At 46.2% G+C, this 27,909-nt stretch overlaps 11 protein-coding genes across 11 annotated transcripts; 8 read left to right on the forward strand and 3 right to left on the reverse strand.

Moving 5' to 3' along the window:
- Positions 1–295: 295 nt before the first annotated feature.
- Positions 296–1,544, forward strand: C8R40DRAFT_1170292 (uncharacterized protein; the record flags this gene model as incomplete). The annotated part of the gene is made up of 5 exons (XM_046231512.1): positions 296–513; positions 568–590; positions 653–774; positions 847–913; positions 967–1,544. 5 exons carry the CDS (start codon positions 296–298, stop codon positions 1,542–1,544), a joined length of 1,008 nt encoding a protein of 335 aa, XP_046086775.1.
- A 132-nt stretch (positions 1,545–1,676) lies between these two features.
- C8R40DRAFT_184366 (uncharacterized protein) lies at positions 1,677–3,082 on the reverse strand. Its single transcript, XM_046234285.1, has 3 exons — positions 2,821–3,082; positions 1,944–2,762; positions 1,677–1,887 (listed from the first exon to the last, which is right to left on the reverse strand). The coding sequence occupies exons 1-3, from the start codon at positions 2,847–2,849 to the stop codon at positions 1,854–1,856; spliced, it is 882 nt and encodes a 293-aa protein (XP_046086776.1). The 5' UTR covers positions 2,850–3,082; the 3' UTR covers positions 1,677–1,853.
- Positions 3,083–3,656: 574 nt separating this feature from the next.
- C8R40DRAFT_1044421 (thiamine diphosphate-binding protein) lies at positions 3,657–6,106 on the forward strand (the record flags this gene model as incomplete). The annotated part of the gene is made up of 10 exons (XM_046224224.1): positions 3,657–3,706; positions 3,772–3,908; positions 3,973–4,072; positions 4,115–4,288; positions 4,341–4,939; positions 4,989–5,225; positions 5,285–5,685; positions 5,743–5,808; positions 5,866–5,944; positions 6,003–6,106. 10 exons carry the CDS (start codon positions 3,657–3,659, stop codon positions 6,104–6,106), a joined length of 1,947 nt encoding a protein of 648 aa, XP_046086777.1.
- A 158-nt stretch (positions 6,107–6,264) lies between these two features.
- On the reverse strand, positions 6,265–9,967 carry C8R40DRAFT_1188131 (2'-5' RNA ligase superfamily-domain-containing protein; the record flags this gene model as incomplete). Its single annotated transcript, XM_046233025.1, has 6 exons — positions 6,265–6,446; positions 6,500–7,168; positions 7,231–7,853; positions 7,879–7,937; positions 7,999–9,803; positions 9,851–9,967. 6 exons carry the CDS (start codon positions 9,965–9,967, stop codon positions 6,336–6,338), a joined length of 3,384 nt encoding a protein of 1,127 aa, XP_046086778.1. The 3' UTR covers positions 6,265–6,335.
- Positions 9,968–11,015: 1,048 nt separating this feature from the next.
- Positions 11,016–13,311, reverse strand: C8R40DRAFT_1170297 (uncharacterized protein; the record flags this gene model as incomplete). The annotated part of the gene is made up of 2 exons (XM_046231513.1): positions 11,016–11,948; positions 12,007–13,311. The coding sequence occupies 2 exons, from the start codon at positions 13,309–13,311 to the stop codon at positions 11,016–11,018; spliced, it is 2,238 nt and encodes a 745-aa protein (XP_046086779.1).
- A 656-nt stretch (positions 13,312–13,967) lies between these two features.
- On the forward strand, positions 13,968–17,748 carry C8R40DRAFT_1102922 (major facilitator superfamily domain-containing protein). The gene is made up of 17 exons (XM_046228010.1): positions 13,968–14,395; positions 14,445–15,105; positions 15,160–15,201; positions 15,254–15,308; positions 15,370–15,672; positions 15,728–15,754; positions 15,807–15,969; positions 16,023–16,109; positions 16,180–16,219; positions 16,271–16,288; positions 16,341–16,358; positions 16,412–16,461; positions 16,512–16,596; positions 16,655–16,806; positions 16,870–16,987; positions 17,046–17,168; positions 17,224–17,748. Coding segments are annotated over exons 1-17 (2,052 nt in total). The 5' UTR covers positions 13,968–14,393; the 3' UTR covers positions 17,332–17,748.
- Positions 17,749–18,221: 473 nt separating this feature from the next.
- C8R40DRAFT_1102926 (concanavalin A-like lectin/glucanase domain-containing protein) lies at positions 18,222–19,206 on the forward strand. Its single transcript, XM_046228011.1, has 3 exons — positions 18,222–18,525; positions 18,588–18,646; positions 18,714–19,206. Exons 1-3 carry the CDS (start codon positions 18,254–18,256, stop codon positions 19,052–19,054), a joined length of 672 nt encoding a protein of 223 aa, XP_046086781.1. The 5' UTR covers positions 18,222–18,253; the 3' UTR covers positions 19,055–19,206.
- A 131-nt stretch (positions 19,207–19,337) lies between these two features.
- On the forward strand, positions 19,338–20,578 carry C8R40DRAFT_1160580 (Alpha/Beta hydrolase protein; the record flags this gene model as incomplete). Its single annotated transcript, XM_046230030.1, has 7 exons — positions 19,338–19,404; positions 19,453–19,591; positions 19,648–19,720; positions 19,782–19,906; positions 19,970–20,183; positions 20,235–20,422; positions 20,488–20,578. 7 exons carry the CDS (start codon positions 19,338–19,340, stop codon positions 20,576–20,578), a joined length of 897 nt encoding a protein of 298 aa, XP_046086782.1.
- A 1,599-nt stretch (positions 20,579–22,177) lies between these two features.
- On the forward strand, positions 22,178–23,165 carry C8R40DRAFT_184769 (uncharacterized protein). The gene has a single exon (XM_046234286.1). It carries the CDS (start codon positions 22,305–22,307, stop codon positions 23,121–23,123), a length of 819 nt encoding a protein of 272 aa, XP_046086783.1. The 5' UTR covers positions 22,178–22,304; the 3' UTR covers positions 23,124–23,165.
- C8R40DRAFT_184830 (ACN9-domain-containing protein) lies at positions 23,081–24,346 on the forward strand. Its single transcript, XM_046234287.1, has 5 exons — positions 23,081–23,375; positions 23,432–23,601; positions 23,652–23,731; positions 23,786–23,931; positions 23,989–24,346. Exons 2-5 carry the CDS (start codon positions 23,510–23,512, stop codon positions 24,091–24,093), a joined length of 423 nt encoding a protein of 140 aa, XP_046086784.1. The 5' UTR covers positions 23,081–23,375; positions 23,432–23,509; the 3' UTR covers positions 24,094–24,346.
- Positions 24,347–25,646: 1,300 nt separating this feature from the next.
- C8R40DRAFT_1102942 (uncharacterized protein) lies at positions 25,647–27,333 on the forward strand. Its single transcript, XM_046228012.1, has 6 exons — positions 25,647–26,069; positions 26,136–26,162; positions 26,218–26,284; positions 26,339–26,726; positions 26,777–26,918; positions 26,980–27,333. The coding sequence occupies exons 1-6, from the start codon at positions 25,983–25,985 to the stop codon at positions 27,013–27,015; spliced, it is 747 nt and encodes a 248-aa protein (XP_046086785.1). The 5' UTR covers positions 25,647–25,982; the 3' UTR covers positions 27,016–27,333.
- The last annotated feature ends 576 nt before the right edge of the window (positions 27,334–27,909 follow it).

The raw sequence follows: 27,909 nt of genomic DNA on the forward strand, positions 1-27,909 counted from the left end.
GCCCACGGTTGTATGCGGAGGGACGAATGATTCCCACCAACCCAAGTCGGGGAAAATATCGTATAAGGCAACGAAGAAAGTGGTATATATGGTACGGAGAGGTAAGATTCGTGGGTAAGCTCAAAATTAATAGTTCATTTAGCTTTTTAGCCGGTCTGAAAATATGCCATTTTGTCAAGACTATCGAGGTACAAGGAGAACCAGGTGCGGCTGGTTGCGGGCCGCGGAAGCTTCGAAAAGGAAAGTGCGCACAGACCCAGCGGTTCCTCCTTTCCGATTTACCGACGCCCTAGCGATGGTCGGCCTCCTATCTGAGTATCTCTTCCTCTTAGACTGGTCCAAGACTGATCTACCCCAGTCATCTCACAGGCTCTACATTCTTCCAGTTTCTACGATGAGCCTATCTTTTAGCATCAAAGACTCGGACCTCGTACCCGTAGGCAAGGGTATTTACCTACGTCGTGCACCCCCTTTTACGGGTACCTACAATGTACTTGAACCCAGCCCTCCAAAGTGAGAGCTCATTTTCCAACTCGATCTCACATAAACATCCCTAATCTCTTTTAGCATCATTCTCATTTTTGGATGGAGTAAGTCCTTTCGAAGACGGTTAAGTTTGTGAACTGAAAGTATATTCTTTTGATGGACGTAGTGGGTGCCAAGCTACCTCATATCTTCAAGTACACCAAGGTATACGAGGACGTGTTTCCCAATGCTACTCAAGTTATTATCACAAGCAATCCCCAATTATTTTGGTCGTCTAACCGAACTCGGGTGAGTTTCAAAGTTATATTTTGCACAGGCGCCCTTATATATTCAATGAACTGCTATATCTTCATTGAACAGATGAAGAACCTTCTTCCTGTTATGGAAATTCTGGAAGCTCATGGATGCAGCGGAGCACTCCCAGCAGGTCAAGAAAGCGATGCTCCACGCATCCTCGCACACTGTTTTTCAAATGGCAAGTGGTCATTTCCTCCCATGCAAGAGTAACTTCACTTAAACCTTCCACCGCAGGAGGGGGGGTACAATTATTGACATTGGGCAATCTCCTTCGCTCCAAATGGTCTTTGGATCTGCATGGAGGTCACGTATCTGCCCTGGTCATTGACTCTTGTCCTGGGACTCCATCTCTTTGGCGCACTGTACAGGCTTTCTGCGTATTCCTCCCCGCTCTACTGCGTATTCCATCGGTTATCCTCGTCACATTCATTTATGGCATCATTACCCTCGTCAAACAATGGGTATTCGGAGTCCAGCCTATATCTGAGCGGTTGAAAGAAGGGCTCTTGCGCAAAGGCCCTCAAGGTGGAATACTTCCTTGGATGAATGAACAAACACCAAGGATGTACGTGTGCTCAAAGAAGGATGATCTGATTCCTATAGATCAAATCGAAGAACATGTCAAGGAGGCGAGACGGAGAGGGCTAAATGCGAAGATCGAGATGTATGAAGATACTCCCCATGTGGCGCATGCCAGAAGTTACCCCGAACGATACTGGGGCGCAGTGAAGGATTTATGGGTCAGTGCTGACTCTATGTAAACCAACAGACCTCCCGTCAGCAGTGTAGAAAATGGTATTCTTGTACAAACAATCAAGTATACCGAGCACATGAAAGGTGCCGGGGCCTACGTATAAGAGACAAATTATACTGAACTAATCGGCCCCTTCGAGTTAAGGTAACAAGATCGAGCCGTGTGCTGGCGAAATGGCCTCCTTGAAGTACACTTTGAATGAGACGACGTCGGATGTGCGGGTTCGCAGCTGCGAATCAGTGTACCTGCATTAAATTACTAACATAGTAGGAAGGCATTGTTATGATGACTCTTGCTGAGAATTTCTCGTGTCATGTTAGGTAAAGACGTTGATACGACATTTCGATGTGCTATAAATGGAAGATTGAGATATTTACCTTTCTAGAACTTGGGATTCACAACTTACCATTGAAAAAGTCGGCGCCATCGTTCATTTTTGCTCGCCGAGGCCTTCGTAATATCAGGCTTGTTTAATCTGGTGCCTTGCGATGTATAGACATTACCACTACCACCCAGAGGGGTATTAGCAGATGCATCACGTTTCGTTGGGAAAACGAGACCAGCTCGAAGGTTAGGACGAGGAAAGGCTCTCACGTCCATCTCGATAGCTTTCCAGAAGGAGGGTTGCGGCTCTAGCGAGTTCAACATCATGATAACAGGTTCTACCGACGCTTCATGTGGCTGCGAAAATGTCGAATGGGTGAAGTCCTGGCTTGGCGTATACATTGACTGGAATTGCGATTGGTTCTGCTGTTGCCCCGGTAAGACATCCACATCCATGAAGCTGTTCTCCTCTCTATTGTATGTCGGCAGAACGAAAGACGAATCACAACTCATCGGCTGTCCTTGTTCTTCCAGTTTTTGTTTCTGTTGTGATGTCCGACTTTCGTCGGAAAGGTCAAGCATAGACCAACTAGAATTGCCGGGGGAGTAGTATTTCTGAGCGTGTTGAGATTGGGATGATAGCGTCATATTGAAAGGATTGTGACCAGAATTCCCAAATCCAAAAGCTTGTGGTCGCGGTTGATCATCCCCCGAGGGAGTATTAGGCCTAGTGGGGAGATCTGAAGGTAGTAAAGAAATCTCGCGATGCACTTCATCGGGAACGGATTTGAAGCCATATTGTTTCAGAGGTCGAGATTGGAGTTGTGCCGCAACGAAGAGTGAGTTAGACGCATAAGCTCTGAAATCGTCCCCTTTGTTCGACTTCATGAGCGTAGAGGAACTAACAGACCAACATTTTGGTTCAGAAATGGCACGGAGATAGAAGGAGAGAAACGCACATGTTGCTCTTGTTATCCGAAAATGACATTGTTAATGGGGTGAAATTTCGTCTTGGTGAATGTAGTGAGATTTATTGCCGTGAGAGATGAGACCGTAGACTCAGGACAACTACGAAGCTACCTATAAAGTCATACACGCAGTGATGGACCCACTCAGATCACAAAAGGGGTGTCGCCTTGACCACAAGTAATTGTACAAAAGCGTCGATCTTGAATTCATGTTCCTCTTTGAAGGACCAAGCTCTGTTTGGATGCTTTGACGAATTCGGACTTCGGGATGCTGTCTATTGATTACCAGAAACTAGAATGACCGGTCAAAAAATAAAGTGAGGCTGTTTAAACTTTCACTCACTTGACCCGGCGTGTAAGTCGGGACACAGTGACAGGTACCATTGGTATCACTAGAAGAATACAAGGTTGTCAATGATCATGGAACATGTGTGGCAATGCACAAATCTAAGAAACAAGTATTTGTGGCATGCTAGGATAATTGGCACAAATTTGGTCAGAGTGATATGCCCTTAGGCCTGAACTCTTGTCACTGCTGCTAGTTCATAATATTCGTTTGAACCCGCGGCCGTGGGTAGAAGACACCGTGTATCCAACGTGTCTCGAAAGACCGGTAATTTATGAGAGCACAGAGTTGCGTCCCGTGAATGTGTCTTTCATCAACGAAAGGCAAGGCAATCTTATTGGAAGAGACAAGGAGATTAATTGACGCATGAGGGAGAGTTGACGCGTAATCAAGATAACGGTCCGGAATTTACCGGATACCCTCTTAAGAAGGTACCTGCAGTTCAGTTCTACTTTGACCACCATCTTCGGTTACCATAATCATGCCTGGTACACAATCTGAGTTCCCTATTGACCTCAAGCAGTACAAAAAGTCAGTTTGTTCGTGGTTCCATGCATGTTTGCGCATAGTAACTCACACAACGCTTCTGCTTCCAGAATTTCACTCGACCCGAGTAAACCTCAGCTGACTGATGACCAGAGGGCAACGTTGAAAGCCAACATTCAACTTTTGAGAGACGTTATTGTTCTCTTCACCGCGACTGGTGCTGCACGAGGGGTCAGTGGGCATACTGGTACGTTGAAGAGTGATGTTCAGAATGCAACTTAAATTCTCATCGTCATAACATCTCCTACTAGGCGGTGCTTATGACACAGTACCAGAAGTATGCATCCTTCTCTCCTTGATTGAGGGCTCCCCCGAGAAATACAAGGACATCCTATTTGACGAGGCTGGCGAGTCCAAATTTCTCGATGTCCCATATAACGTATCTAATATAAGGTTCTCGCTAGGTCACCGTGTGGCAACACAATACCTCCTTGCCGCTCTTGAAGGATCTCTTCCTGCAGAGCATCTGCTTCATTATCGTGAAGCCAACTCTAAGCTTCCTGGACACCCAGAATTGGGCCTCACACCGGGTGTAAAGTTTTCTTCCGGACGTCTCGGTCATATTTGGTACGTTTTTATTTTTGAAGCTTTCCGACGTTTAATTTTAATGCTCTTAAAGGCCCCTTGTCAACGGTATCGCGATGGCTAACCGTGAAAAAACCGTCTTCTGTCTTGGATCTGATGGTTCGCAACAGGAAGGTAACGACGCTGAGGCCGCGCGTCTTGCTGTCGCTCAAAACCTCAACATCAAACTCTTCATCGATGATAATGACGTTACAATTGCCGGACATCCATCGGAATATCTTAAGGGCTTCGAGGTAGGCAAAACTCTTGAGGGACACGGTCTCAAAGTTGTTACCGTCGATGGCGAAGACATTGATGCTCTCTGGGGTGGTATTGCTTCAATCGTAAGCTATTCTGGCCCTGCCGCTGTGATATCCAAGCGAAAGATGGCTCCCGGAATAGCAGAGATTGAAGGCAGTCCCCATGGTCATGATGTCATACCCGTGAAGGCGGCTATCAAATATCTTGAAGGCCGAGGATATCCTAACTTTGGAGAGATCCTGCTCAACATCAAGCCGGTTCCTCAGCCTTACCTTTATATCGGCTGCACCAAAGAGGTTGGCGCGAACCGTGTCGTGTTTGGTGAAGCTGTCAATGGTGTTCTGGACAGACTTGGAAAAGAGGAGGCTGCTAAGAAGGTCATGGTTATTGACAGTACGTTTAGCCCAATTCTTACAAACGAATATTCATGGTATTTGTACAGGTGATTTGGAGGGTTCAACTGGCCTCAAGGTTATCCACCAGAAACATCCCGAAGTTTTTGTACCATCCGGTATCATGGAACGTGGAAACTTCTCCGCCGCCGCTGGCTTCGGATTTGACGCTGACAAGTTCGGTGTATTCTCGACCTTTTCTGCATTTCTTGAAATGTTAGTTTCTGAAATCACCATGGCGCGTTTGAACAACTGTAACGTTTTAAGCCACTTCTCGCATGCTGGTGGTATGTTTCCGATTCGCCGTTGCTGAGATCGTATCTTTTTACCAGTTTGAATTTCACAGTCGACGAGATGGCTGACAACACCTGTCATTTCGGTATCAACAACATGTTCGCAGACAATGGTCTTTCCGACGTCGAGTCCTTCCTTTATTTCCCTGCGGACGCTCTCCAGATGACGGCCGTGATCGAATGTGTGTTCTTTGAACGCGGTCTCCGCTTCGTGTTTTCCACTCGATCTAAGGTTCCATACATCCTCAAACCTGACAGTGAGACCAAATTCTTCGGCGACGACTACAAGTTTGTTCCTGGCAAAGACGAAATCATAGTTGATGGGAAAGCGGGATATGTTGTCTCGTTCGGAGACATGCTTCACAGGTCATACGACGCTGTTCTCCGCTGCCGACAGACAGGCTTGGATGTTGGGTTGATTAACAAACCAACGTTGAATATCGTCGATGAGCAGGTACATCCTTTTTGTCCTTTCGAGAACATACTTGCAGGCTCACCACGATCTGCCCAGATGATAATGAAAATCGGTCAAAGCCCGTTCGTCCTTGTTGTTGAGTCCTTTAATCAGAAGACTGGAGTGAGTGATCTTTTTTTCATGCATCCGTCTTTGCTCAATGTATCTTGTAATTTGTAGCTTGGCTCAAGATACGGCACGTGGCTGCTTGAGCGTCAACTCACGCCCAAATTTGGATACATGGGAACTACTAAAGAAGGTATGTTGTCCTAGAAGCTGTTGTCTCTAGGGTGCCTTCCTCAGTTCATTCTTTACAGGGTCCGGCGGCCTCTGGGAACAGATTCCTCACCAGAACCTTGACCCCCAAGCTATCATTGTCAAGATCAAGGCTTTAGCTCAGGCTGCTGCTGTCTCCCATTAAATTACTTAGACTGCAATGTGTTCAAAGTCCTCTGATTTTGCTCAGAGCATCATCATAAAGCCAGTGGCTATTCATATCAACATCGAGAAAAAAGTGTATGATTGTACAATATTCATGTCTTCAAAAAAATAGATTACGTGATGTCGTATTCAGGTTCTTCAGATCGCCTTGTCTTTTCCTTCAGTTGCTTCATATAACCAAGCGCTTCTAAAAACAACATCGGACTGATTCATCCTGAACCCAACCCGCTTCCAAACACCATATCAATCTTTTTCCTCTTATCCCAAACTATTTCTCCGTTTGTGAGGTGCTTGAAATACACGATTCGATGCTGAGGGATCTAATGGTACAATTTGAAAACAAATGTTCAGGAACAAATAGATAAATGCGCACAAATGATTCATGTTCGACCTCCTTCATCACCCAGTCTCTCAACTTTAGCTCCTGAATACCCAAAAACCGATCTTCATACCCAACAATATATTCTTTCTTCCCCAAAACGGGGTCCCACAATAGCCTATTCATCACGTCTGCACTCGTTCGTAGTTTGCCTGGAGTTGGGGTATACAACGTAGCCTTGTTTCTTGTGGAGGCTGCTAAGGCTTTCTTGCGCTGCGAGGCAGATATCATTGATTGTTCAGGACCAGGAATGTCAAATTCGTCATCCTTTTCTTCAATATTCTCTTCATCGTCGTCCACAGGATCGAAGCCGTTGTCCGACCAAGTAAACGAATCCGGGATGATATTCGTCAAACCGGTTTCCTTTTTCAACGATTTCTGCGTCATGATCCCCAATGAAATGAACGTTGTTTGAGAATCGTAGTATTTGACGTTGCTTTGCAAATCAGCCTCGAAAGAACGGATACACTGAGTGAGAGCTGCGAGCTCTATTTCCTGCAACTTTGAGGGTGACGCGGAAGAAAAGGGAGAAAGACCGAATAGATAAAACCCATGGAGATTGCGCGCATCGTCCGTTGAATCGATTGTTTCAGTGTCCGCAAAGCGCACCGGCCAAAAGCGAACACTGATACTTGGGACCGCTGTGTATAGGTGCACCAGAAGCTACATATACCAGAGGATGTCATCAAAGACAGGTCAAGTAAAAGCCCGATAGAAGTACGCACACTGACGATCCGACTCTCCAGCCATCCAATGATTGCTCTCCCTTTCAGATTACTTCCTCCCCAGAAATGTATGTCCAGTTTAATGAACACCTTATGCTGCTTGAGGAAAACTTGATACGGTGCTTCCCCTTCTGGTTCTAACCCACACACTTCCACCCAATTTCGACATTCTTCCAACATCTTATCCGCCTTCTCAAACGCCCTCCGCATGACATCCACTGAATTTCGACTTGCATTGGACGTTAAATTAGATGTCGGACGCTCAATAGAAAGGACGACCATAGCGGCCTTCGTCGATGAACGGCGGCTTACCCCAGTGGCGGGACCCAATTCCCGGTAAGGTATAGCGGACACTGCGTCCCGCTCCCAATTCCAATGGCGATATGTGAGAAAAAATTGACGCACGAGATGATGCGACTCCAGCTCCTCTGAACCACCGGAGGAAACCAGGGTTAGTGTAACACGACTCAGTAAGATTGTGAGATGAAAGCCTCCCAGGAAACCAAAGCGCGAACCGAAAAGACCCTGAGCGACAAGATACAATTTAATGGCGCGGTGGGCGGTACGGAATGCGGAGAGGAGAGAGGGGGGGTTGAAGGAATTTGAGTATGGTGAGAACGTCTCTGTAAGCATTGAGTGTGACCAGACTTGAATGGGGGAGGAGAAATAATGGGGAGTCTGAAGGAAGAGACTGGATGTTTCCCCACCTGTATTGGATCGTTGCGTCAGCCATATTTCTTGAACGCGAATTCAAAGAACTGCGCCTACTCTTCTCCCACTAAGCCCCTCGCAGGGCAATATTGCAAGTCAACCTTTGTCCCTTCAACCTCAAGATTCATCATCTGCACAACAGCATCCTTCACAAATCTCCTTAGCCTGACGTCCAAACCATACCCATTCTCCAACGCTTTGGCATTCCGTCGTAATTTATGCTTCATCAGGGCCCAAAAAGTCGACGAGGAGACATTACCAACGGCCAAACAGTCAACATCGGAAGCAGATGTATGGACGCCCAAAGCATAGCTTCCAACACATTCAATCCGAATCTGGACATGACCAGTGCTGGTTGTAGGAAACTCAGATGAGGGACAGATAAAGGAACGTAGCGTCTCAATCACAATAGACATTTTTCGTTCCTGTTCGGCGGAAGGTAGCCAGGACTGTGCTCGGGTAAGTTCGACCAGCTCTGTTGTAGTCAACTTGCCAGTAGGAGACAGAAGTGTTATGGGATGTGACTCAGCTCCCAGCCCCACATCGGATTCTACAGCGATCTTTGTGGGAACGACGCGACACTGAAAACCCACTGACAAACCATAATGATCGCTGGGCGGACTGTCCCCATTCCCGAATAATTGTGTGTTCTGGAGGGCCCATCCCCCGATTCTCTTAACGTAAACCCTATCGTACCGCTGTGAATGGGGGCTCGTCTGCATAGTCGCAGCTGCTAGTGGATTAGTCGAAGGATCAAAGGAGGGTCCATTAGGGATGACGAGACCACAATCTTCAAACAATTCCTCAGCAGGGGTAGCACCAAAATTTTCAGGCCAGTTTATATCACCGGCGATGACCCAGTCTGCATCAAGATGAGTGCCATGTAGATGTTTTATCAAAGCCTCCATCTCCGCAGTTTTCTGCTCCATGTAAGGACTAGCTCGACTTAAATGCGTGGCGGCCAGTACAAACTTTGAATTCTTCCACCCAAAAGGGTTGATGAAAGTCGCAATGAACGCGGGCTTGTGTTTGCCGCCGATGTCGAGTTTATACCAAGAAAAGGGATATCGGGAAAGTATGAGGATATTTCGTTCATTTTCCAGGATAACGTCGGGATGACGGCTGGAATATTTGAAGCGAGAATGAATGGATGTCGAGGAAAGGATGACGGGAAGAGATTCATCTGTGACTTCCTGGAGGCATATGATATCTGCATTGGAAGAAAGAATCGCTTGTATGATATAGGGCAAGCGATTTGGAATAGGGAAGCGATCGTCATGGAGGATGTTGTAAGTGGCGATTGAGAGCGTGGAAGGCAGCACTCCCTTATCCATCGACTGATCACAGAATTTCCAAGAGGTATTGTCATGGTGAACGGTCGGAAACCACGGCGGGAGCACATAGCTAGATCGCGATTCTCTAGCAATATAGAGCTCATGGCAGCGTTTCATAGTGCCTCCGTCATTCTCATCCTTCTTCAAGAATAAGACGCTTCGGACGGGCCATTCAAACGAGCTGACGGATTCCAAGATCTTTTGAGCTTTGCGGTGAAGAAAAGATAAAGCTGCTGGATCATTATGCGGCGCCTGGCCAATAGTCAAATGGGGTGTCAAAGGTCGGCCTGTGTAGTTCAAGGCCTTCGCAACGACAGCCCATAGTTGTCGGATGTTCGCGTCGTCAGAGACGCTGAGATGCACGGTCTCGTATCCTTGAAGGGCAAAATGCCCGACACCGTCAAACTTGAGGGAAAATGGTTCAAGTTGTGAGATTTCTTTTTCAATGGCATCGACTACTTCTGTAAAATGAGGCACTTCGACAAAAGAAAAGTGTAGAGTGATGTGCGCTGTCCAACGCGGTGCCGACTGTACAGGCATTAGCATGATCAGAGAGAATACAGAAAAGAGCACACTTTGTCATGAACAAGACGAAACTGGTTCAATCTTTGAGCGAGTTCTGGAGGTGGAATAAGGACTAATGCAGTCCCGTTCGCAGTCAAGTTAGCGTAAGTTATATTAGGATGATCCATAAGCAAAAGACTACAGGAAAGATACTGAGAGAAGATGATGGACATAAACCGATACCTACCGGATTAAGTATTCCTTGGAGTTGGACGGAACCGTTCGTTGCAGTGTTGTGTGTTTGCCAAAGCAGAGTCACGTCTCGTAGGCGACGGTTCCGAGTTTCAAGAATGCGCGCTGACAGTCACCAGTAGTCACCAAGTCCGACATGACAGTCTGAACCGTTGAGCAGTTCGACAATAAGTATGAATAACGCGTCACATCGACATTCATCGTAAAGAGTTGGTTGAGAATAGGTAATAACGAAAATTTGGCGCTGGTTTCCTCATCTCTAGCGCAGAAACTCTAGCGCCGGCCTCTCCTCGACTCTTGAGATTGATCATCGATCATCCCTCAAGGCCTCAATATTCAAGATTCATGCCAACCAACATGACAAATTGGATTCGCGTAGCCTTCAAAAACGTATGGAGCTCGAATGAGCCGGAAGCGTATAAAACTGAAATCACCTTCTAAGATACAAAGCTTTTCGACGAAGCGACTTTACCCACCAGTACCCTTATATCTCACTGATCATGCTCTTATAAGTACTCTTGGGCTTAGGACATTCCTGTGATAATAATACATGCTACTGTCACTGGAGACATCGCATTCACACACAACTTGGCTACAATTGGTACAATGCAACAACTATCAACGAATGCAGTTCACGTACTCAACTACTATATGATACTTGATATTCCTTGTACTTGGTACATAGTTTTCCCCACTCTTGGCTCCGAAATGGAGGCCTGCGGCGGTTATATTAACACACACTCTCTTGTCACTGGACAACTCCAAAACATCCCCACACCCCAATCGCAGATTCAATAAAGGCATGAAACCGCTGGATACTCTATATTTCAAACTCAAGTTGGGAAAAAATCATTGTTTGATCAGTCGTATTATTTGCAAGTGAACAATATAATAACCACACAATTCACTGAGAAAGCTGAAGTACACCGGAATTTGATACCTGAAGTGTCCGACTATGATTATATCATTGACTGCCGGAGGTTTTCAAACGAACGATTCATCGTCAACATCAGGATTGCATCGACAGTAACCATCATTACCCAACTCTTGCTCTTCCTCATCGATTGGGTCTTTCAAATCCCTCCTACACCACTCATCGCCTACACCAGCCCTCCGCCACACAAATGCATCCACCAAACGGACCTCTCGTAGCCCAGGCGCATACTTTTCCCAACTTGCCATGTACTCATGAGCATCAGGTTGACCACAAGGTCCGAGGTCAGGTACAGGTATTTTCGGTAATGGACGGTTTTGGCATATGCACCTCCAACGGTGTCCTGTAGTATACTGAGGCCCAATATGATGAGGATGGTGGATTGGATGTACGGTATGATATACAGTGGCGTGGAGTCCGGCGGCACTGTTAGCTGTAGTGGAAACAGGGCCTTGGCTTGTGTAAGCTGTACCGGTGACTGTACCGATGCCTGAGCTCTGACTTGTACCAGCCACACTATTAGCTGTAACGATGCTTGGGCCCTGGCTGATGTCGGGCACACTGCCAACTGTACCAGTGCTTGAACTCTGACCTGCGCTAGCTGAGCCAGTAGTTATACTCTGGTTCGAGTTGATTGAACTAGCGCTTGTGCTGATACTGGCTGTACTACTGACCATGCTATTGCTAGCACTAGTTGTAGATCCGACAGTGAAATCCGAGTCTGAATCAGTGTCCGTATTGGGATGATCTGCCACTGCGGGACCCGACCCACGAGGACTAGGCGCACGAGACTTTGAGGGAAGCTTCAGCTTCGGCTTCACGCTTTTGCGCGCCTGAGAAGAGGGGACAACGAACTTTGACAAATGAGAGTGAACTCCGAGGCATCGAAGTTCATCGTATTCTATCTCAGGGCGATACAAGTGAAAGATGGTGAGATGGGGGATCCGTGAAAAGAATTCTGGACCAAAACTGATAAGCATGTCCTGAAAAAAAAACAAAAGTAAGCCACGGAACAACAGAAAATGAAATGGGTAAACGGACCTGGTCAGGGTACCCAACCTCGTACTTTATTTTTAACACTTCCAATCTGGGTAGTTCCATGCTAATGGCGTACAACACCTCGATATCCCAATGGCCAACCGTGATGTCCAGAAACCGTACAGATTCTCTAGCGTTATACGGCAGTGCCTCCAACATAACAGTGTCGATGTCCTTGATTGCGTCGGGGAAAATGAGCTTTTGAAGCATTTCACAATGGCGCAAAGAAGATTTTAGGAAGTCGGTGGGGCCGGTATAGCTCATTAGAGCAGGGAGTATTGGTTTTGCGGTCCCATTATCACCAAGACCGGGGATGTAACCAAAAAGGACCAACTCTGTCAAACTGTTGCATGGAGCGAGTAGTTTGGCAAAAGCCGACATCAGTAATAATTTGTTTTCTGTAGAGTTTGCCTCTCCGTTCCAAACTGCGTGACTTCGCATCCCATGTCTGACCTCAAGATGGTCCAGGCAGGAGAATGCGGGAGGAGGAAGACCGGGGTGCCTGGAAAACCGCCCAGCGCACGTAATATTCCAGTCCAAGCACAAAGCTTGAATTTTGGGTGAACGAGTAAGAATATGGTACATGTCGAGCTGAACTAGCCTTTCGTTGAGCGCATTAGTCGAGCCGGCGACCGGCGGTATTAGCAGATTGACTGGTAAGTTATGCAGGACATTGCCAAGTGGTTGGTACCGGCCTGTGTGGGTACCTGTAATACAAAGTTCTTTGACTGGGAGCTGGGTGAAAGTGGTAGGGGCGCTCCTAGATGACAATATCGGTTTGGAGATGAATGAACATTGCTCGAAAGCAAGTGAGCGGATAGTTGCGGGTAGTTCGCCAAGGAAACTGTGTATTTCATGTGTGAGTCGAGCTTGCCGGAATGTGAGCCTCTGTAGCTTGGGGAAGGACAGCAAAAGTTCTCGTAATGGCAAGAATGCTGGAGGGAAACTCTCTTCGGATTTCGATCCATCGACTCCAGATAGTGCAAGTATCGCTCGCGGTGACCTAGGCAAAGCAAGGCCATGCGGGTTCTGACAAAAAGATTGACCCAATTCTCGTCCGATAAGAACTGACCGGGGGACTTGAGCTATGTTTTGGGGCACATTGTGTGTCCAGAATGGCAGATTATGATAGAAGTCTGAAAGGGTCTCGTAGTGAATATCTCTGTATAGTATCCTGATTGCCACATAGTAAAGCGACTTGGATGCTTGAGCAATGTGGAGAAGGTCGGCTGAAGATGGAAGATGGCGGAAAATTTCACCAGCAAGATCGTAGGGCAGATCCTCGATACCCAGACTGACGTCTTCCATAATGGCTTGAAAAGCTAGATACAGATCTTTGAGGAAGAATCACAGTCTGACATGTTGTAAACATACGTGGTATTCCTCGTGTATGTATATACAGAAAGAAAGACAAAGAAATAAGATAGAAACAAGACAAGAGAGACGAGACAAGAGATATGAGCGCAAGCAGCAGATAAGATAACATCGTGTGAACTGATTAGCGATCCGGTGCCCGACTCAGTACCGCCTCTTCCAGTCAAGTTGAGCAAAATTAACTCGGCAGGAAGATTGAAACTCTAGTTGTTGCAAATGGTCCCAGAGATAGATCATCGACATCACCAACCCGGATATCTGGCTATCTGGCAAGCTCTCAATCTCAGTAACAGTTCATGAACGTTCAAGCTCAAGCTTCAAGTGCCAATGACAGGATAGCATTAGATTCATACAACAGTGCAGCAAAGCTCCTACACACACGATACGGAGTTCAACGTTCTATCGGCCAGATCCCCGTACGTTATTACTATCCAATGAAGTTTGGATGGGTCTTGGGGTCATGGTTCCGGCTCGTGGATATGTTCCGAATCATTGCGTCCTAAAGGAAATAAACCTTGATATGGCGAGAGAACATCGGGGGAAGGAGGGTATAATAAGGATGTGACGGTCCTGAATGTCTGCTATATGTAAGTCCCCATTAATACTGTGTGATTTTCTGTAACTTTTCGTCTGTGTTCACTGTTGAAGTTTGCAGGTCAAAGCAACGAAAATACTTCCTTATCGAGGCACTGCTGAGTCGGACCGGTACCCGAAGTGCTGTTCAAGCTGTTACAGTTGTTGTCGTACTTAGGGATGTCGATGGCAGCTGACGCGTTATCCACAGTCACGATGAAGTATTATTTCAGGTATATTTCCCCTATGTAATTCTTCCCAGCCCGAAGTCAATTCTTTGCCGTCTTCAAATTTTATACCCCTTCTTCACGGACCGCGATCGCCTTTATGGACAAAGTTTATTCCGAACGTAAAATAGATCCTCGTGTTGTGTGCCTATCATTTAAAACGGACGAACCCTGCCTTCCCCTCTGCTTTGCTTTTGCTCCCATCTCGTCTGCAAGATGTGAGCAGTCCTCTTGTTTCGTGAACAATTAACTCACGAGAAGTCACAGGTCCCCATTTGATGATATAGTAACAGACAACAAGGAAGATTACAAGCTTGATAACGAGTTCGCTTTGGACGACGAATCTGAGGATGAATCATCAGAACCTGCAGCTTTCCCAGATTCTTCTAATAGCGGGCCCAGTCGTGAGCGCTTGGGTAGCTTCCTCCGTGGCAGACGTGGATCGAGCATTGCTGCATCCGAAAACCGAAAGCCTCGTCAAGGGTCTATGACCTCCAACATAAGTGGCTTTATCCGTGGCAGGCGTGGATCAAGCGTTGTTGCTTCCGAACGCCAAAAACCAGGCCAAGGATCTATGACCTCCAATACTGGTCTCCCAGCCGTATCCTCTTCCTATCATGGAGCTGTCACCAACGACTCCGACCTTCCTCCAGGCTATCTTATTCCTTCATTGTTGAAAAGCGACCATTCCTTAGCGACGCGAAGAATGTCAAGGACAACGCAAATCATGAACGAAGAGATGAACTCTCTTGGGCGCGATATTGCCATTCCGGAGCCAAGCTACAACTACAAGAGGGATGGGCTGACAGTGGCTCTGGACACTGTACCTCCTACACCGGCGACCGAAATCGTGGCATTCGAAATCGAGGAAATTCCGGACCATCGTGCCACAGGAAAAATAGCGAGTTGGAGGGGAGGAATAATTTTGGTGCTTCTCATACTAATTGTTGCAATGTATTGCAATTTTAACACGCAGTCACAGGGAACGGCGTGCTTTGCTCAATTAATAGACAACATCTGGATGGTACATAGTTATCTCAACATTCGGCATCCAAAGTGTAACTAATTCCTTGCAGACTTCGATCAACATTGCAGTTCCTCACATTGCAGAGGAGTTCAATCTTGAGGACGGTGTGTGCCATTAGATCCTCATATTCTTAGCCTTGACACTCATCACAGTCCATATTTGTAGGATCCCAATCGTGGCTTGTTTCTGCCTACACTCTTACTTTTGGTGGTTTCCTCCTCCTTGCTGGAGTTCTATCCGACCGCCTGGGACGCCGTGCTATGTTCACCGCAGGGATGCTTTGGATGATGGCCGCTTCAATTGCTTGTGGAGTAGCTCGAACAGGAGTTCAATGTATCGTTTTCCGCGCTTTGCAAGGTCTTGGAGCGGCCGCATCTGTTCCGAGTGCAATTGGCGTCTTATCTAATTTCTTTGTGGGGAATGAGAAGCATAGAGCCTTGAGTATGTTTGGGGCTGCCGGAGCTGTAGGTGAGCATGAACACGCAGTTTACATCCATTCCCATCTGATGCTTCATTTATTTAGGATTTGTCGTCGGATTGATCTTAGGCGGTGGGTACTTCGCTCCTTGCACCAAAATGGATACCTTACCAGCGACGAGTAGGCATACTCAGTGGAACTCTTGGATGGCGATATATCTTTTACATTGACGCGCCTATAATCGGTATCCTTGCTGTGTTAGGATGGTTCTCGTTTCCGAAAGAAAAGCCAAACACTGGGGGTAGGAAGCCTACGCTGGACTTGCTGGGTGCTGGCCTTGGAACAAGGTAAGTCCAGTACACGAAATCCTTTGCCCTAAGCTCAGATCTTTGCATCACAGTGGAATCGTTTTGATGACCTTCGCGTTGTCGCAGTCGGAAGTGTCCGGATGGAATAAACCTATCGTTGTTGTCACTCTCATTGTCTCGTGTGTCTCGTCCTTTTTTTTGTGCGCCCCAGCCCCAAATTCAAACCACCCGGTTGGGTCCGATCTTCAGAATTGTAGTTCTATTGGGCTTCACATGGGCGGAACGAAAAGTATGTTAATACACCATACTATTCCTCCATTCTCGACTGATCAGTTGCCAGGTCCAGAATCCCATTATGGTACGTAAGTTGCTTTGGCAAAATGCAATGCGCGATTCTGACAGAATGTTAGCCTACATATCTATGGAAGGTAAATTCATCAACAGACTGTAGTTGCACTGTATTCATGAAATTTTCTTCTAGCTCCCTTCCTTTGCAGGCATTTGGTGCGCTGGATTTCTCCTGTATTGCTGGTGAGTTTGAATCATCTCAACTGCCTCTCAAGCTCACCGCTACAACCAAGGTGGGCCTCCGTGGTGTACTACCTTTCACTCATCGCCCAAGAAGTCCTGTTTTTGACTCCCCTCAATACTGGATTATATCTGATTGTATGCCATTGACTCATCTAACTCTCGCCACTGAATCCTGACCTATGTCCTCAAAAAGCCAATGGGTGCTTGGGGCTTTGTTGTCAGCATTGCAACTGGTAGGGCCGTTGAGCGATTCGAGTTAAAGCCATTGCTCGTCGGAGGCTTTTTCATTTCCGCTGTTGGAACGTTGCCTGCGGCATTTGTAAAGACTGGAGATCTCTTTTGGCCGTACGTCTAATCACGCATGATCTTGCTGTATCGGGTCCACTGAACTTTGTTTTTGAACTTTAGGCTTGTGTTCCCTACAGCGATAATTTGCGTTACCGGAATCTCTATCGCTTATAACGTTGCCTCGATAGCACTGGTTTCTGCCGTGCCACCGGTTGCCAAGTCCCTCGCAGGTGGTTTGGTACGCTGTAAAAAAGCGAACAGTTGTCTCAAGTATTGACAGGTTCTTTTTTACATAGATCAACACGGCCTTCCAAATAGGTTCAGGTTTCGGGCTCGCTATCACGAGTCTCGTATATGAAAATGTATTACAAAAACAACCAAATCCAACTGATCCTTCATCTCTTATGAAAGGATATCAGGTAGGAGAAACTGTAGTCTAATAATCCAAATTACGCTGACAAATTCTCTCGTCAGGCCGCATTGTTTACATCGTGTGGACTTGTCGGAGGGTCTCTGTTGTTGTCCATTTTGACTGTGCGCAACGGACAACAGACTGTGTCTTCAGGGATGATGGTTCATTGAAATCACCTGATTGCTTGCCTTGTTTTTAATACGTTCAAGTCGTGGTTGTGTTCTCACTCGATCGACTGTAGATGAAATTGCTTTTCTGTTTCCTGTCTGTGTTGATATGTGCATTTTGTGATCATTATTTCGATAGACCGTCTCTGTTGTACACTGCAAGGATTGAAAAAAGAGCGTAATTAGCCAGGATATTCACTCAAACAAGGTCCGTTGAGTTAGTCGCCTTTGGACGATGTCTTGATAAGAGCAATGCGTATATCTCTTTCTTGTGCCCTTAAGCCGGGCCCAGCGTCATTCTCGCCCATCATACTTGTTTTTCTTCTGCGCTGAAATATAACGGGGGTGAACCGAACTCATTTGAATACGTCTACCCCACATAACATGATTGAATGCAACGTTAACATTAATACTAAGGCCAAAAAAGTATCCTAGAATTCCGGATCCAGAGTTCCACCACGTCTCTTATTGAATGTTGTACATTTCATTCAATTAGCTATTGTTCTAAAAGGCGGGGAACAGCTGTAGCAAGCAAACTCACGCCAGAACATGGTATTTAGAGTCGTCATTTTTCGCAATGATCCTGAACAGAGATTACTCCATAATTAATCCAGCATCTACACTTATCGCAACCCACACAGCAGCACGCTGCCTCAATGTTTGTAGCATGTCATCATGGGTTCTTCTGAATCACTGATCAAAGATTCAAAAATTCCAAAAGCGATTAGACTTCCACATGTGCCAAAAATAATAGCAGAAGAGTCGATGGTCTGTAGCCGTTCAGTCCGTTCAACGCATCACTGCAAGGGTAAAAACGCGAAATTAATCCTAATTTTCTCCAGCGAAGGTTGTCATTGCAACGGGGAAAGTATAAAAATTGCTGACCAGCTCACTCAAAGCTTGAACTAAGCATTCAACAACTGAAATGGTTTTCCTTTCCTCGCTCGTTGTTGCGTTTACCGCCGCCGCCAGTGTACTTGCCAATCCCGTCGAGCGCTTTGACAATTCGACCGTTGTCTTCGGCAAGCGCACAATTACAGATGGTGAAGGAACCAGCAATGGCTACTTTTATTCCGTTTACTCGGACAGTACAGTGACTGGCACATATACAAACGGAGCTGCTGGTGAATATAGTCTAACTTGGGGAGGCACCGGCGATGTTGTTGTAGGCAAAGGATGGGCAACTGGCGGACCAATGTAAAAGCGACGATCCTATGTGACCTTGTTGAGTAAATTGACCTGTTGTTTTTTCTTGTTAGGTCTGTCGTTTATAGTGGCACCTATGAGCCCGATGGAAATAGTTATCTCTCTGTCTATGGTAAGATGAGCTTCTCGTCAACAGTGATGAATAGAATACTGACTCCATCGCATATTTGCTCTGTAAGGCTGGACTACCGATCCCCTCATCGAATATTACATTACAGAGTCCTACGGGGATTACAATCCAAGCACGGGTGGGACTTACAAGGGTACCTGTTCTAGTGATGGGGGAGTGTATGATATTTATACCCAGACACGCACCGACGCCCCTTCAATTCAAGGCACGGCGACGTTTCAACAGTACTGGAGTATTCGCACTACGAATCGGGTTGGGGGAACCGTAACAACAGGAAACCATTATGCGTGCTGGGAAGCAGTCGGATTGGAGCTCGGCGCTTTCAACTATATGATACTTGCCACAGAGGCATACTCTTCCACTGGTACATCTACCATCACCGTGTCGTAATTGTAGTGGTCAATCGTCCTCTTTAAAATCGTTTGCATACAAGTAGAGCATGATGGAATCACCATAGCAAATTAGCAATCCGAATACGCCTTGATGAGTTTATGTAAAGAGACTAGGAGTACAATGCCGTACAGCATGTTCGAATATCCAAGTCGCCACCTATTTGTGTTTATTTGTGAGCCCAACAAAAGCCTGTTGAGAAATCCGCATACTCACTGCCAGAGTTACTCAGATTCTACGAGGGCTTCCCGGCCTCAAACTCCATTGCTAACGTAGAGCAATCATGCTACGTAACCAGAAAATGCTGCAGAATACTTCCGCTATTCGGATAACGCGTCTTGCAAGGGAGCGTGAGTTGGATCTCATTTTTTTGAGCTCGACTCAATATTTTCAACCAGGAGCGTCTCTGATATCTTTGCCATATAGAAGGAACTATTCGTTTAAATCATTGAAACCCGTTGAATTGGATTACACCGAATCCATACCATCTGACTGTAATAGAACCGAAGGTGCGCTCGTTCTGGTGCATGGACTACTGTGAGTCTAATCGAGAATGTTTGTCAAACTTCGTGTCAATTAACGTATTTACATAGTGGGTTCAAGAGAAATTGGAGCACCTTATCGAAGGCCTTTTCACGCGACTTGAAACGCCCGGTTTATGCTCTGGCAAGTTTCCTCGACACATTGACAATCCAAACGGGGTGGATCCTCACCTTGTTATATACAGGATATGCGTAATCATGGAACGTCACCGCATGCAGAACCCATGGACTACCTTCATATGGCTGCAGATATTCTTCAATTCATCGAGAAACTTGGGTTGTCGAAGATTTCATTGTTGGGTCATTCGATGTACGTGTATACAGCTCCCTTGGCACCTATCAGTACTGAAAATTGCGTCTCATCGTGGCGTAGGGGTGGAAAAGCTGCTATGACTCTTGCTCTGGATAAGAATCTGCCCTCTGGACTACTCGAAAATCTGATAGTCGTAGACATCTCGCCTATCAAAGGAAAAGTCTCTAGAACTACCATCTCGTACATTGAAGCTATGAGACGTATCGAAGCTTTGAACTTGACCGGGCCGAACGCCAGGAAGGAAGCCGATAAACTGTTGGTCGATGTTGAAAAGGTGGTTTTTAGCCCACAACCCAGAAGTTTCTGGTCAACTCAAAATTGTTAGGATCCGTCGACTCGAGCCTTTCTGCTTTCAACTTTAAACTCTCCTTCATCCGACTCGGAGTCAGCACGCTTTCGCGTACCATTAGATATCCTAAGCAATTCGATTCCGGATATTGGCTCGTTTCCGTACGATCCAGGCGAAGCGACATATACAGGAAGAACACTTTTATTAAAAGGTGGGAAGGGCAGGCAAGTATAACGTTTGAAGTGCCAATATCCTTACCGAAAAATTTGACTTCGACCTGTTTCTTTAGATTCGTGAACGACGATAATATTTCAATCTTCCGCCGCTTTTTCCCCAACTCAAGGCTCGAAATTCTAGATACGGGTCATTGGGGTAAGTAGGGCGTGAAATTCCTTGCTCGTTCGTATTCTGATGCAGATAAAATCTCCTTTTACTTAGTACATGCCGAACGGTAAGTCATTCCCTTAGATTTTTATTCGACGAAGTGACAGTTATTTCAAATAGACCGAACGAGTTCAAGGACGTTGTGGTGAATTTCATCAAGTCTTCGAAGACTACGTCGGATGCATAGGGCGCAAATGACTTAACAGATGTTTTTTGCGTAGTAGATAGTCGAATCGTCCAGTTTCTATTGGAAAAAAGTCCAATCGGGCCCAAGACGGGTTATATTGCTTTGGCCGGCTTGTAGGCTTATATGAGGATTCGTGGTTTAGCCGTCTGGCGGAATCGTGTTCATTATTATTATCATTGTGAACGGAAGGAAATGAGACAAAATGAATTCCTCGAAGTGAGCTTCCAGTATATCTTCCATTGATTACTCGCCGCACTGTGTTCACTTGTGTTCATCCAGCGACCGATGGTCAAAGTTGTTCGAATCATTTCCGGCCAATTTGTTACAAAGGAGTGACTCATTGTTCCCTATAAGCGACAATTTTGGGATGGTCAAACCTGATCAAACAATGGGGAAGTGAGGAAAGTTTCCTAATTCGTAATGTCATTACTGTGGAAAGCGGAAACCCTAATGGTATGTCCAAGCAGACGAGGAAAGTATAAATCCAAAGAGTTGAGATCTTTGTGATCTATAATTTGAATCAATCTCTATCAATAGAATCCTACTCGCCAGGTTGCGTATATCCAGCTTCATCATCATCAAGATTTTCATAATCATTATGTCCGTTATCGCATCAACTTATCCTTCCTCCTCCTCCTCCTCCTCCCTCTCTGGACTGTTCGCTGGGCGGACCCCGGGCTCGACGCTCGACTCGCAAAGTATTGAGCAGATCATGGAGGAGGTATATGCTGTAGCGTATGGGCCTGAAAGCCAAGCTTCCCGATTGGAGGCAGTACCGGGGGACTGCACGTTCCAGTCTTCTCTTCAGGAGGCCCATCCCTGGTCATTTGGTCAACAGATGGATTACCCGAAGGTAATCTTCATGGTCTACGCAGCACACGGACAAGAGGTGCTTCAACCAATGGTCCCCATCCGGAAATGTGACTATTTCGACATGGAGACCTTCGAGAGAGCTCAGCAGCAGAGGCCCGTGTGTGATGTGGTACGTCAACTATTGGGAGCATATGTGGAATTTGATTTGATGTCATTATGCTAGTTTTCTGAAATTCTGTGGAGCAAGTCCTACGACGTAGAAATGTCTTTTGAAGCCAGTTCTGAACCTCGGATGACACAAGAGGAGGTCAAAGTGCGTCTAATATGTTCATGCTTTTCTTCTGATCCTGACATGGTTCCAGGATTTGGACAAGTATTTCGACACACAGGCATTTGTGCAGGCACAACGACAAAACTTCTCCGAACAACCTGTATGTCTTTCGTGTTCGTTATCGTATTGACCTCCAATTGACATGAACCTGTTCCTGTTCCTAGACTGATATGACGGAGCAACTCGCGTTTTCGAGGATCACGAATCAACTTGTCAAGAGTGGTGAGGTGCTACAATTCGATGTAAGTTGTCTGAAGTCATTCAAATTTTTGGAAGTTTACTGACCAAAGTTTTTCTCGCGTGTTTGCAGACACCGAAACGACGCGCAACTTTCCCTGGCGAGATACGATGGCAGGAAGTCCTCAAGAATTACTCCGACCTCCCTTCAGCTATGTTTCCCGATAACCTCCCAGGCGTTGTACAGGGATCGGAGAACTCCCGATTCTGCTTCATTGATTCGAGGGGGGGAAGGCATTACACGAATATCGTACTGTCAGATGAGTACATGCTCGTTCCTTTACCCTCCGACACAATCGCAGATCGGCCTCTCTGGGATTCTCCTGCTCAGCCTGACAGCCGACCCTGCTTCGTAAGCCTGTGCGATGTGTCCCCGCCATTAGACTTAGGTCTGCGGCTTCCCGAAGGAGTTGGTATGGAGGTCGATTCAAGCCCGTCATCCTTCAAATTGTCGTCTGCGAAGAAGCGTGGGCAATCCCGGGCGAGGAACACAGCCAAGAAACTGTGTACAGCGAGGAAGCATGTCGCTGTTGCGCATTCGCACACTCGTCTCATAGGACCAACCACAAGAGGAAATCCGCAGAGCGAGCGTGCACCGATGTTGTTGACATCCTTCGATCTGGACTTCACGACATACGACAGCTCGGCGGTCTCCTCTTCCTCTTCTCCCTCTCCCTCCAACATCGTCCTGAATCTCAAGTGCTGGATTGACAACTGTCCAAGGTCCTTCATGAAGCTAGGCAATCTTGAGGCCCACCACAATATGTGTCATCAAGGGCAAACTGCATTTGTCTGTCCTTTCAGAGATTCATGTTTGCACAGGACGATGAAGCAGGGGGAAATGAAACGGCACATCAAGTCGGTTCAGCATCTCGGGGGGGATTCGCTACTGTGCCCGAATAGATGCAGTGGCAAGACATTCTCTCGGGTGGATGCGTTGAGGCGCCACCTGAAGGGCTGCCCCAACAAGTAAGCAGACCCCAGGTGCACCGAAGTCTGGAAAGGAAGTGTCTTGTTTGCCTTGATTCTCTGGAGGCCTTTATATGAAATTTGCTGGTCAATTTGTCTTCATCTTTTTTTGTGATTGCTTTTCCCTTTGTATCCTCATTGCATTATCAGTGTTGTCGTCGTTCCTTGTTCTCTTTGTGCATTGCATTGTATTTGTACCCTTCAAGTCCTTTTCTCCAACCCAACCACATTCCTTTGTAGCATTATCAACCAACATGTATGTATGCTCTAGTGATACTTGCTTTGTATACCTATTTGACTTTCCAATCGGAGGTCTGAAATTGTGACGGTCGCTGATTTTGACACGCGAATTCAACGAATTCATTCCTACTCTTACCATTGACGGTCAACATGCAACGCACGTGTATCCGGCTGGCATCATCTGTAACAACCAAACCATTGGCTCTGCAAGAGGCTAATGCTGCATTACTACCTCCAAAACCGTGAGCTTTGTCGTCTTGAGGTGCAAGGTCGCAGCGCGAACACTTCACAGGCTTTTCCGCCAAATTCTACGGTCTCACCGGAATCTACCATCGGAAATGCGTTCTCTGGGAGATGATTATGTGAAAGCAGGTAATCGGGCTCTCGTTCTCATTCCTCTTTACTTCCATTCACAATGCGGGCCAGAATTCCGTCGCCATCGAGCAGTCACAAATCCAGTTCATATAATCGGTTTCCTTTCACAATGGAAACTTTATTTGGAGGCACTACCCGCTTCAAAGGAAGGAGAGATGTTCGTAGGAGAGAAGTTGGATCCATTTTTACTGGAGAAGGTCCGTCGAAGCGCAGCACCTCCCCCGTCTCATCTGTAGTGACCTCTTCCTATCCAGATGTCTTCGGAACAACTGGGCCAGTTATATGAACTAATGCAAGCCACGAAGGATGTATGGAAGCCCTCCCAATCAGTAAATGGAAAGGATTTGGACAAGCTATGATACTGTTCCCAATGTTCAGTAATCCAAGTGAGATCCTTCAGCCAGGTCAATGTCATTCTTAGTACTCTACGTCCGGTATGCTGATATGTATTCGTGTAAAAAAGTGCCACTCCTTTCTCCCGCCCGTGCGAGGAGTCTTTCGTCAGACTCCCTCTGGTCTGTATGCAAATTCGTTGATACGATCACCATTCTCCAATGAGCTGGTCAAAAATGGGCATGAGCTGAGTAACATTCCTACATTTATGTGTAGTGAGGTTGTGGTTGGGAGAATGGGGACGGGTGCAATAGCAGAAGATATCTGACTATCCTTCAAATACATGAGAGCGAGTGGCAGAAAACAATGCATTTTGAATCGATGAACAAAGGTACCTATTACCGCAGTTCGACCTGGGAATAGAAGGATAGCTCTGCTCCCCATTCCCAAATATACCCCGAACACACTGTCTTGTACTGATGAACTCTATGATACGGTCACTCAAGGTCTACTCAATCCCTCTGCCACATTATCATTCAAGTTTTTCATGTTCACCCCTCAAATTAGTATGTCTCAGTGCTCCAGCGCTCAAATTCAAAATCAGCGCGCGCGTGTCGAGACGCTCATAACCGAACAGAAAGACCTTTGGGCAAAAATCTATCATGACACATTGGCGGAATCCCTCAGGTCCCCTTTCTAGATCCAAACACCAACTTTCAAGTTCCAGGTCGAAGGCAAGGCCCATACTTAGTTCAACCTCAGTCGGTAAATCACTGGAGGCATGGGCGGCTTTGAAACAATATTCTCGTTCGTGGCCAAGGGGCATCAGGCGCAACGCAGAGTTCGAGGAACCAGTCTTTACAGACGTCGTAGCAAGTCTATTATTCGCATGTCTTCGTCCAACTATGTCAGACCTGCGATTTTGTGTTTTGCTATGATTTCGCTTTTCACCGTTCCTGGTCTTCACAGACGATCGGTCACCGATGAACCATTCGAACAACATCTCCAAGAGACAGAACCTCTGAAGATGCGGATACCGGAGCGTACAGATTCATCCGTTCAGTGATAATTCGGAGATGGAGTTTCAGGACAAGACTTCTTACTGTGGTCGTTTGACTGTGCGAGATGTGGTGTCTCGGTTGAAATTTCCGAGACTTATGTAGAGCCGTGGGCGAAACAGTGCGAAATGGACTGACTTGATTCTTGTCGGAAGTTACTGTACCTACCAATTACGTCCGGCGTTGAATGCTGAAACACGTACTTGCTTATAGATTGTCTGTGATATGTTTTCTTGAACAAATTGAGGGAAAAGGGAGAATGAAATGCGTACAAACTTAAAGAAGAAGAATCATCAAATGAATCTTTTCTTGCCTTGTAAAATTCTGGCTATCTGTACCTCTACGGGGAAGACCCTGCAACAACATGACCATAATCCCCCCACCTCCCCCCACCTACATACATGCTACACAGCCACATGACCCATAGCTACACCATTCCACACAGACCCATACCATGACCAAGACACGAGGAACGGAGGTGGACAACAAACCAACAATCTTCGTCGCACCTCCCCGCGCCTTAGTACCATAGTCTTACTTGTAATGAAGCGTATAAACAAAAAAACATGACCATAATCCAACTCCTACGCTCTCAAGTAGTTCATTCCCTCACTTTTCTCGAAGGGCCCAGCTGGCCCAGACGGAAATTGCTTCTCTCACTAGCTCGCCTTTTGTTATGTACATAAACTGATCCGTCGCTCGTTCAGATTACCCTCGGAACATTATCATGATCTGCGTTGCCGAAACAAGTCCACCATATAAAGCATAAATGTCTCGAGTAAACCCAAAATTCTCCCCAGCTTGTTCACCACTCTTTGCCGGTCAAGGAGTTGTATCTTCAAGTTGCTTCTTCCCCAATGTTCAAGACTTTCTATATTGCCGTCACTGTCGTTAGTCTCCTGACTGCGACTTACGCCATCCCAGTCAAAGAGCGTGGAGTAGTGGTGCATATGGATACTTTGTTGTATATTGAGTTGTTGAGTATCATACTGAACTCCCTCTGCACTTAGAGACGTTTTTTCCATGATATGGTCGAGGTAAGTATCAAACCATTGTAACAAAGTCACCAAGTACTTACCGTTGTTGCTTCAGAAAGGGTTCGTCAGAGAGATCAATGACACTTACAAATATACACCAGACGAGATGAATGCGCTCTGCTGTTCGTTGGTGGAATATCCTCACTGTTTGGTCATTACTGATGATACGACTGCAGCTCAACAATTGTCGTTGTCGTCGAAGGACTATGGTCACTATCTCCAGGAACATCTTCCCGTCAAAGTTGCGGAGATGTCTGGCCTGGGGAAATACAAGGGTTACGACAGAAGAAATCTGATCATTAAATCTTTCCCATCCGATAAAGACGTATCTGCTCTGGGAGAGATTCAAGCGCTCAGGTTGATGGGTGATCTGGTCGATTTTGGCAAGGACTCGGAAGGAAAGCCTATCATTATCATGAAAAGGCAGGACGGCAGCCTCCTAGAGGAATTGGAGGCATATAAGACAGCCAATGATGAGCAGAAAAGGAAGATAAGAGAGGAAACATTCAAGTTAGCTTGTTCTAAGGCTGCATCCGAGGCCGTTCACAAGGGTGTTTGGCATAAGTAAGTCTTGTTTGAAACAGTTGTTGGTTGGTTAAAGCTCAAACTCCAAGTGATAACCATTGGGGTAACATCTTGATCACAGACGTCGAGAGTGGATCCGTGAAATCCGTGAAGCTCATTGACTACGGCGGCGATTTCAATAACTATCTTGTTTACGGCGAAGGACGTGACTTGGAGCATGAATCAAGCTTTGTAAGTCTGAATTTCTCTGTTTATGTATCGCTCCTATGTGATGCTGAAGTGTTTCCTTTAGAACGGCTATTGCCACCTGGTTTGGGACAGGAACTGACTTGACAAATGGACTCTAACCTATTCAATCTAATCCTTCGTGAGCAACGAACTTTTGTCGGGATGAGTACTGTCGGTGGCAGTGGGCAACACACGCTTCTGTGTTGGCCCGCTTAGTCATCCTTAAATTTAAGCGCGCTCTGCCAAAAGTCTAAAAACAATTTCCGGTTGAGATAACTCTTGCTACAATCATTAGTTTCTTCGAATTGAGTGTCAGATGAGATAAAATAGTATATATCTAGGGCGTCTTGGAACAGATTTGCTTAATTCAAAAAATTGACACAAATTGTAATCAGTGCAGTATAGCTTCAATAACAAGATCTTGATATTTCCACATGTTGAACGCGGTTATGCTGTTCACATGCCACTATTATGATCATGTGTTATAATATGTCATATGTAGTCATATCTAGTTATTTACTATATGCGGATTCCTCAGTACTTCCTTATGTAATACTGTCATACAGTTATGTATATAAACAGGCCATATCCTGTACTGGAATCCAACTCGCTTCTCTCTTACTTTTATTGCCTCACTGAGACTCTAAGCCCTACTACCCAGGTAAGGTGCTGGAGAGTGCTCCACTATGCACTACCTGCCTGCTCAACAGGTTATGGGCCCCGGATGAACGCTTTGCTGAGCTCTAAGCTCGCAGCGCTCTCTGGTCTACTGTTGTTATTGACGCATCTATTTGATTGCTGTCTCTGACACAGACCTTTACCTGGAACGTTGCCTCTGGTGCTGAAGTCAATATCGCACTTAACAGTGCTGATTATGACATCACCCAAGAGTGCTTGACACTGTAGATGACAGCTTGCTAGACATATGTCGCAGCTTGTCACTACTGGCAATAACATTCATGACATTTTGTTTCCATCTGTTGTCATTGAGCGT

The sequence above is a fragment of the Lentinula edodes genome, assembly GCF_021015755.1.
Source record: "Lentinula edodes strain Le(Bin) 0899 ss11 chromosome Unknown C8R40scaffold_16, whole genome shotgun sequence".
NCBI classification, from domain to species: Eukaryota; Fungi; Basidiomycota; class Agaricomycetes; order Agaricales; family Omphalotaceae; genus Lentinula; species Lentinula edodes.